A 9,823-nucleotide genomic window follows, 5' to 3' on the forward strand; every position below is an offset into this window, starting at 1 on the left:
AAAAATCAGCCGGGCGTGGTAGCGCATACCTGTAATTCTGGCTACTCAGAAGGCTGAGGCAGAAGGATCACCAGAGCCCAGCAGGTGATACTGCGGTGGCCGGGAGCGGCCACTGCACTCCAGTCTGGGCCACCGAGTGAGACTCCAACTCAAAACAAAACAAAACAAAACAAAAACAAAACAACAACAAAAAACTTTTAAATCAGGTTCTTTTCTTGAATAGTTAAAGCATACAGATGGTTTTTTTTTTTGAATTTATATAGCCAATTTTTTCTTTGAATTTATATAGCCAATTTTTCACTTATGAACATTTAGATGGGGTTCAATCCTTTGCTATTACAAACAATGCCTTAAAGAACATCCTTTTACATATGTCATTGTGTATTCATGTGAGCACACCCCCACCCCATTCTCTCTTTTCCATCCAGTGAATTCATGGAATCAGGGAGAATAGAAACAAAATGTAACATTTGGTGGTGATGTGAATGGAGAAGTTGGAGACAGACTACTTTGGTCAGGGTTCTTTTAGTTGTAACAGGAATCAATATGAACTAATTTAAGACAAAGTGAGAGGAAGGTAAGAAAGTATCACACAGAACCTCCAAATCTCAGCAGCCACAATGTGGTCAGGCTTCTTTGTCTCATTTATACATCTCTCTGAATTGGACCCATTTTCTCTTTCTTCTTCCCAACTCTTTTTGTTCCTGTCTGCGTATGGAGGAAGATGGGGATACCCCACAGGACTCCAGTGTCTAGGGGTCCTCGACTCAGAATGGTTGACTTTTTCTCATTCTCGGAGGGATTCAATTAGTTAGCCAAGTGATCCACATAAAATGCAGATCTGAACTTGTTTCTCTTTACTTAAATTGTTTTGATGAGGTACTATCAACTATAGGAGATAGTCTGAGCTCCTTAGCGAGGCATTTAAATTCTTTAATCTGACACCCTACTTGCCCTTGGTCTCCTGTCTTTTCTACTCAAATATTCCAGCTTCTGGCCATGCCAATCATTTTCTTATCTACACCAAGGATGTACAACTTGGCAAGCAGAGTACAGGCCCCACCCCTCACTTGATTGGGCACCTCTGTGGAGTCCACATCTCCATAGCTAGTCTAAGGGACTAAAATCAAGGTGTCAGCAGGGCTGATTCCTTCTGGAGGTTGCAAGGGAAAATCTATTTCTTGCCCTTTTCCGTTTTTTGTGTCCTTTTCAACTTCCTTGACTTGTGGGTCCTGCTTCCATTTCAAAGAGAATCACTCCAATCTCTGCTTTTATCATCATGTCTCTTTTTCCTCTTCTGTTGTCAAATCTCCCCTATCTCCCTTTTAAAAGAACACATGTGATTGCATTTAGAGTCCAGGGCATTTTCCTCATTTTAAGTGCTTTAACATTATCACAACTTCAAAGTCCCTTTTGCAAGGATTGGTTACATATTCACCAATGCAATGTCCTTCTCTGAGCACATAGGAAGACTACATTTCCCAGCCTTCTTTGTTCTTAGATTTGTGCCATATGACTGAGTTCAGCTACTGGCATATGATGGGGATGATGTATACCACCTTCAGGCCCGGCCAGATAGTGCCCCACGTGAACCCTGTCTTCATCCACATGGCTAGAAGTAAATGATTTCAGGATGGCAATGGATTTCTAAGTCATCATTTATTGTGTTCAGCCATTGAGATTGTGTGTGGTGTGTGTGTGTGTTTAATCATGGCAGAGACCTATCCTGACTAATACATCTGTTGTCTTTACGAAACTGTAACCTCTAACTTATTGCTTGTTGGCTGTCCAATAGTGGCTGGTTAAGTGAGTGAGAGGCAGTTGGATTTGGGATGGGGACATAGGACAGGAGTGGTTAGAGTGACACTAGAGGGACGTATAATAGTCACTGTGATCGGTGGCTCAGCCTGTAATCCCGCACCTTTGGGAGGCTGAGGTGAGTGGATTGCCTGAGCCCACGGGTTCGAGACCCGCCTGGGCAGCAAGACCTCATCTCTACAATAAATCAAAAAATCAGCCGGGTGTGGTAGCGCATTCCTGTAATTCTGGCTACTCGGAAGGCTGAGGCAGAAGGATCGCCGGAGCCCAGCAGGCCGAGGCTGCGGTGGCCGGGAGCGGCCACTGCACTCCAGTCTGGGCGACAGAGTGAGACTCCAACTCAAAAAAACAAAAAACAAAAAAACAAATTGTCACTGTGAGAACTGATGAGGGCGAACTAGAGCAGTGACAATGGAGATGAAAAGAAAGAAAAATTTGATATTTACTAAGGAGGGAGAATTGACAGGACTTGGTGAATGATGGGGTATTGAAGTTGAGACGCAGTATGATATCAAAGACCTCCCAGTTTACTGACTTGTACATGTGACTGGATATTGGTCCACTGAACTTTCAAATGTCCATAGGTTTTCTAAATATGTAGGTGAAAACACAGCTTATACAGTTCTATGTGACTGTCACTTTGGTTGCAGTAGAACTCCTGTGTGGGTCAGCTTCTCCTTGAATATTGTTGGGTGGGCAGTCTTGGTGCTCTACAGATTTTCATTCTACTGTGGCTGTTAGTGGTTGAGATTTAAGCTGTATGGTAGGCTGATGCTCCGAATGACTGCAATCATTCATATATCCCTACATGTATGCTCCCTTTTCAGCATAACTTTGTGGCTCTTTCCATCAAGAGAAGAAGTCTGTTTCTCCACCCCTTGAATATGGACTGACTTTTTGGCTTGATTTGGCAAATAAATAGAATATGGCAGAAGCAATGAGGTATCTGTTCTTACACCAGGTCTCAGTAGGACTTGTATGCTTTCTCTTGATTTTTGAGAACTTGCCTAACTACTACGCAAACAGCCTGGGCTAGCCTGATGCAACATGAGAGACTTCATGGAGTAGAAAAGAACTGTCCCAGCTGAAGCCCATTCCAGGTCAACCAGTACCCAGGTGACCTGGCAGTTGACAGCAAATGCATGAGTGAACTTGGCCAAGATCAGAAGAGTTTTGCGGCTGAGACCAGCCTTAGTTGCCAACCCACAGAAGAGTTAATTAATTAAAAATTGTTGTTTTATGACACTAAATTTTAGGGTGATTTGTTACATGGCAAAAGCTAACTGATACTTTCTGTTTTTATAGGAGTTTAAACAGAAAGACAGATGTCTGGGGAGTAAATAGTTGTGGGATTTTTGTCTAGTCTCAGCTGAATAACTCAGGATACAAGTTCTTTTAGTCAATCTAGCTGGAAAATGTATGATTCCAAACCCTATTTTTGGTATCACAAAACAGTTGTAGGGAATTAAATTATTTCGATAATTGCTTCAGCTTATGACTTCACTTGTAAACAAAAGACATTCTAAATTAGTGGTCTAAGACTCAGATTTTACCTATAATGAAATGACTAAAATATCAGGGTCATTTAACCCCAATTAACAGGTTTGCTCATTTTTTCTTTGTACAATTTCTTTTTAATACCACAGACACTCCCCCTCCTTTGTGTTAGACACAAAACTAACATTATTTGAAGTACAAAGTGAATTGTAATACAAATACAGTGTACAAGAAATAAGAAAAGGCATTTATAGAATACATTTTACCAATCTTATTTTTTTATCCATTTTCTTTTTCTTTTTCTTTTTCCTTTTTTTGAGTTGGAGTCTCACTCTGTCACCCAGACTGTATTGATATTGCTCTAGCACCTGATAACTTATTTTGGAGAGTATCTACCAAAATTATTTTTGCTGTTTCTGAATATGCTTACATACAGTTAACTTATGACTGCGTAAAAGTCACCACCCTGAAAAGCTCTCCTTTCTTGTATAGGTGAAGCTAAGCATCCTCTCCTAAGTTTCCATAGGTTTAGCCCCTATTTCTGCTAGAGTCGTATACCCATTTACAGGACTGGCTGCATAATTGGTGATGCTCAGTACAAGGATCAAAATGATTTTTCCCCATTGTAGCGCATCAATTCAAGCATGAGACCCTTCCAGCAAGAAGCCCTTGGGGCTGCACAGATCCTATGCCAATAAAGTTTTTCCTGTCTCTGACAATTTTGAGATTCTGGAGGGCAAGGACCTTGTCTCAGTCATGTGTCTTCCCAGAACTCAACGCAGAGCCTGACACATTGTCACCCTTCAGGTTCACTGTGGTAAGAGTGACCGTTTATTCAGCACTGCTGATATTCCATTTACTGCACCGAGTACTTGATACAAAGTATCAACCATCTGTAACATTGCTTGGAGGAGGCACTATTCTTATTCCTATACAGGTGAGGAAATTGAGGCTTGGGGAGATTAAGCAATTTATTCAAAATCCTGTATATCCTATAAGAACCGGAACTTAAACATTGGCATGACTCAGTGGTTCTCAATCAGCTTTGCCCCTCAGGGGACATTTGGCAATGTCTGTCAACATTTTGGGTTGTCACAACTGGGGGATGCTACTGGCATCTAGTGGGTAGAGAGACCAGGATGCTGGTATACACCTACAATGCACAGGACAGCTGCCCTCCAACACAGACGTATCCACTCCAAAATGTCAAGAGTGCTAATGTCGAGAAACCCTGGCCTGATGCCAAAGCCTGTGCCACCTAAACTTCAGTTTTTAATATCACTTTGTATTCTTTTCTTTAGTTCTGTTTTTTATTTGTAAGTACCATAATGTATTTAACAAATTTTTCTTAATTGGCTTTACATGATATACTTTAAAGAATTAACTATACCTTAAGCATTTATGCAGGTGAATTCATGTTTGATGTGTTATTATTTTCTTTCTTCTTTTTGGGAAATATAGTATCTTCTTTTTTTTTTTAGATGTGGTGTACAGTTCAGGGATAGGTATACAAATGTTCATTTTGCAGGTACCCTTGTGAATGAGGCTCCCCCCTTCCCTGGCAGTCTCCCACTACTGCTAATCCCACCCCACCCTGGGCAGTTTCCCACTAGTTATTATTTTCTAATACACATTGAAATATAGGAAGATCATTGTTGGGGGTGCCACCCCAAATCATCTTCCAGACCACCACCAGTTTGGGAGAGCCATACTTCAGACCTACTTCTTCTATAAGACTTTCCTTATCTCTTCAGAAGGAGAAAATAAAATACTTCAAATCAGCGTGCTGTTTGAAACTGGCAAGGTGCTAGCTACATTTTGCTTCTGTTTCATCTCTATTTTCTCAAGGCTAACTGTTGCTTAGAAACCTCTTTGAAACCCTAAAAGCCACCTGGTGAGGACGATTAACAAACCACTCATTCGGGTGAGGACCGCAGCACATATAATTTAATTTGTTGAGTTGCTTATAGACATTGGTTTGCAATGTCCTGGTAAGCAAACATCCTTTTTTCCATGGCTTCCTTCTCTAATTGTCGGGGAGGACAATTGCATTCTTGTTGCCATGTGTACTGCAGTCTGACATAATTAGGGCTAGAGCAAATGAAACTCTTCTTTAGATATTAGAAATGTCTGTGTTGTAAATAATAATGCCATCATCTCTTTCATAGAATGCACTTTTATTAAGAGCTGCGTTTTAATTTCAACACATTTGCATGAATTCATTTGGGTATGGGGGGCATTTGATGATGATATCCCATCGTCTGTGAACTTGCCAGGAGTTTCAATAAGGTTGTTTATAAGCCCCTCCCTGCCAGGAGTCCTGAAATATATACCTTTTCACTCACATGTTCCATACAGGGGCATGTTCCCAATAATTACACATTTATTAGGAGGTAGTAGTGGCTATATTTCCTGATGTGACATGCTCAGAGGAAATTCATACTTTTCCTTGCAGTGTAAGATGAACAAAGATGATTTCTTCCTCCTTTCAATATTTTTCAAAGGCTTGGGAAACAGGCTTGGGCACTATTCCACAGGGGCGGCCACAGCCATAACAGGCAGGGGCAGGACGGGAGTCTGGTTTCAGAAAAGCTCATGGGGACAGGAGGTTTAGGGTTTAGAATCATTGGCACATAAGCTACGCAGGGTGGCTTCCATCTGCTTCTTTCCCAAGCACAGTCCTGCACTCTTCTAGACACAAACAGGGGGCAGTCTCTGTTAATTAAAGCCAGGAGCCTGTCTCCTCTGAGGACCAGAGTCAAATGTCCTGGTGATGGGCAATATTTTACACAGATTGGAGGCAGATTCTGAAATGGACTTTTCTGTCCAGATTTTGTTTCTTTTCTCTGAAGTTTTTTTTTTTTTTTCCAAATCAAATTTAAAAGTGCCTTAAAACACTCAACCCTTGCAGGAAGGTGTCTGGGTCCTATTGTTCTACCATGTCCCTGGTTAACAGCTGCCCTGATGCTTGCTGGGAAATACCATGATGGGGTGCAGTGGGGGGAGATGTGGAGGGAGAGCCCTGGGTGAGGTGGCTGCTGTCTGTATCGAGCTCTGGCTTTACCATCTGTTGGCCATGTGATCTCCCACAAAGCTCTTCACCTTTCTGAGACTCAGCTCCCTGGACCATAGGCAGCCTTCTGGAGCCCTTTCCATTTTTGATTTATTGTGTAGAAGTCTTACAACCACTTCATGACATGTCATGTCAGCAAAAACTCCCCAATCAATGCCCCAAGTGTTCTTGTCCTCACTTGGTTTATGACAGAGACTTTCTTTAAAAAAAAAAAAAATTAATTAAGTGTAAAATTTCTTGTAGAGTCTTGCTATATTGCCTAATCTGATCTCAAACTCCTGGCCTCAAGAAATCCTCCTGCCTTAGCCTCCCAAAGTGCTGAGATTATAAATCTTAACTCATTAATTAATATAGCCCAGACATATTTTTTTGAACACTTACCATGTCTGGCACTGTTCTAGGTAGTAGAGAACACAGTAAGAGAGTCAAAGCCCTTTCTATTACAGACTTCACATCTCAGTACAGGCAGGCAAACAAAAAATATACATGTATAATATAGCATCAGGTAGATAGGGAGTTTGGAGGTCTGTTTTATGCAGTGGTTAGAATGCAGGCTTCAGACACAGATTTCTTGAGTTAAATGTCAACTCAGGCACTCCCTGGGCTAAGCTACCCTGGGCCACTGGTTTGACCGCTTGGGGTCTCAGTCTTTTTCTTGTGGTGTAGGTCTGGCCATACTACCTAAGGGACAGAATGTTATATGAGATCTGTCCCTCAGTGGTTTAGTAAATGTTTCCAGATTGCCTGCTAGGCCCTAGGCACTTCTCTGAGTTTCTGTGAGGAGGTGCTTTTAGAAAAGGCAAGCTAGCCGGGCTTGGTGGCTCAGCCTGTAGTCCTGCATCTTTGGGAGGCTGAGGTGAGTGGATTGCCGGAGCCCGCGGGTTTGAGACCCACTTGGGCAGTGAGACCTCATCTCTACAATAAATCAAAAAATCAGACGGGCGTGGTAGCACATGCCTGTAATTCCGGCTACTTGGAAGGCTGAGGCGGAAGGATCGCCGGAGCCCAGCAGGTCGAGGCTGCCGTGGCCGGGAGCGGCCACTGCACTCCAGTCTGGGTGACAGAGTGAGACTCCAACTCAAAAAAACCAAAACAAAACAAAAAGAAAAGGCAAGTTTAGTGGGTATGTTGGAAGAACTGAATAAATGTCTGCCCTCATTAGCTCTCACACACCAATGCTTGTGTTTGTAGGACTCACAGGGTGGTGGTGGGCGTGGGTTGCCAGTCATGACAGACTTCCCATGCTGTACTGTTTTGGGGATACTATTATAAGGAATGTGATGAATTTGGATTAAAGAATCCCATACCTTCTCCAGGTGGGTCTGGGATATAATACTCCCATATTCACTCTGTAATTGTTGTCTCGATGTGTGTTTGCAAATCTTTTTTAAAACATCAAAAGGTGATGCTTCTTCAAAGAGTCAAATTCCCTCATTTGGAGAAAACTTAAAATAGAGTCTCCATAAATCCTCCCACGCCTTTTCAGTGAAGGGGACCCTAGTATATCATTTTTCACAAGGCCCAACCTCTTGGTTCTTTGAAGATGCCCCGAGAAGCCACTGAGTGCAGACAAATGTAGAGGAAGTGCTGGAAACACCGACTTCCTGCAAATCGTCTAACCGACTGGAAAGTGCATACTTAGTTAATGCAATTAAAAAACAAAACGCCGGGGCGTGTGGAGATCTAAATTTGGTGTAGCAGCTTTCGTGCAAATCCTGTTTTGGGGCTACTGGAGTTAAATTCAAGCAGAGGAGTGAAAGAAGTGGGAGAAATGGGAGCGGGCCTACGGATAGCTGGATTCTGCTAGGAGAAAGGGCAGATTTGGTAACAGAGGAGATGGGAGACTGGAAGATGAGGAGGCCAGGCCAAGCTCGGCAGCCCCTGGTAAGGATGTCCGGGCGGAGGTGGGGGATGGGGGGATGGTGGTCCGTAGGACAGGGGCCAGTCGGGGGCCGGGAGACCAACGCGCGGGCTCCAGATACCGGAGGGTGGTTGAGGCTTGGGTGCCTAGGCCTTGCGCTGCGCCTGATCCCAGCGCACAGAGGCGGCGCGCGGTGTGCCCTCCGGTGGAGCGCCAGGAACGCTGCGGGAGCAAAGAGGGATCGAAAGCTGCAGATCCGAAGGGCTGGGGCATTCCTAGGACTGAACTTCCAGGAACGCCATTGCCATGGCCTTGTCCACTGTCCCTCCCTACCCTCTGACCTTTGGCTAGTTCATCCTAAACCCCTCTCCCGGGGATGCTTGTTCCCGGCCTGAGGGATTGCCTCTTCTTCCCAGGTCGGTTCTCGTCCTCTCCTTGGCCTGTGGAGTTGAACCATCCGACTTGCGTGCCTGGCTGGAGGGCACAGCCGGGGGAGGGACAAGGCGGCGCCGCACGCCTGGAATGAGTGATCTGGACCAGACCACCCAGTCTGTCTTGGAGTCAAAAGTCATGCAGTGTGTCCTCATGCGCTCCCAGCCACCCCTTCCCCGGTGGGCAGATTGCGGCCGCAGCTCCAGCACACGCATCCCTGAAAAAGCCTCGGGTTGAGCGGCCTTTGCCTACCCGGAGAGGGCGCGGGAGGTCCCCCGCCGTCCTCCACATGCCGGGAAATCCGAGCTTTCCCCCCCGCCGCGGCGGCTGTCGAGATCGCTCCTCCCCGCCTGCCTGCCTGGCTCAGCTCTGCACGCCCCCCAACTCGCTCCCGCCCGCCCGAGTCACCTCTCCCGCGCTCCCGCCCCTCCAGAGCTCGCGCCCGCCCCCCACCCCCAGCGCCTCCTCTGCCCGCCCTCCTCCCCCTCCCCCTTCCCTCCTGCCTTCCCTTCATTCCACAAGTGTCGCTTCGCTTCCTCCAGCGCACTTGGCGAGCTGGAGAGGGGAGAGGGATACAGCTATCGGGTGCGGGGTAGCGAGTCCGGAGCCGCCGGCCAAGGCGAGGCGCGGACAGACCTACTCTGCCCTGCTCTCCGCCCCCGCCTCCCCCTGTGGCCGGCCGGACCTGCACCCCGCGCTTGCCCCCGCTCATCCTCCCCCCGCCCGCCCGGCGCGCTCCTCCCCGGCCGGCCCCTCGGCGCGAGGCGCGCTGGAGGCGAACGCGGGCTGAGCCGAGCGCAGTGGCCGCCGACCACCGAGCGCCCCGCGCCGCTCCCTGCATGTGCGGCCCGCGGCGGCTCGCAGCCCCCGGCAGCAGCCTCGGCAGCTTCGGCCGCGCCTCGAGAGGCGGCTGCAGCGGCTCCAGCGGCGGCCGAGCGGCAGAGCCCGGGCTGGGAGACACGATGCGCCGCGTTCTCCGGCTGCTCCTCGGCTGCTTCCTCACCGAGCTGTGCGCCCGCGTGTGCCGGGCGCAGGAGCGAGCGGGGCACGGGCAGCTGGCGCAACTGGGCGGCGTGCTGGTGCTGGCGGGGGGCAACCGCTCCGGGGCCGCCTCCGGGGAGGCCGGCGAGGGCGCCGAGGTA

The 9,823-nt window shown here is 47.0% G+C and overlaps 1 protein-coding gene across 1 annotated transcript in view; it reads left to right on the forward strand.

Annotated features, from left to right (window-relative positions):
- Positions 1 to 9,250: 9,250 nt before the first annotated feature.
- LOC103263821 (protein shisa-9-like) overlaps positions 9,251 to 9,823 on the forward strand; it is a 314,329-nt gene continuing 313,756 nt past the window's right edge. Inside the window, 1 exon segment of the mRNA XM_008061480.2 lies at positions 9,251 to 9,823. Coding sequence (XP_008059671.2) covers positions 9,521 to 9,823 — 303 coding nt within the window. The 5' untranslated portion in view covers positions 9,251 to 9,520.

Source organism: Carlito syrichta, unplaced genomic scaffold (genome assembly GCF_000164805.1).
Source record: "Carlito syrichta isolate Samal-C Ts95f unplaced genomic scaffold, Tarsius_syrichta-2.0.1 Scaffold305280, whole genome shotgun sequence".
In the NCBI taxonomy this organism is placed as follows: domain Eukaryota; kingdom Metazoa; phylum Chordata; class Mammalia; order Primates; family Tarsiidae; genus Carlito; species Carlito syrichta.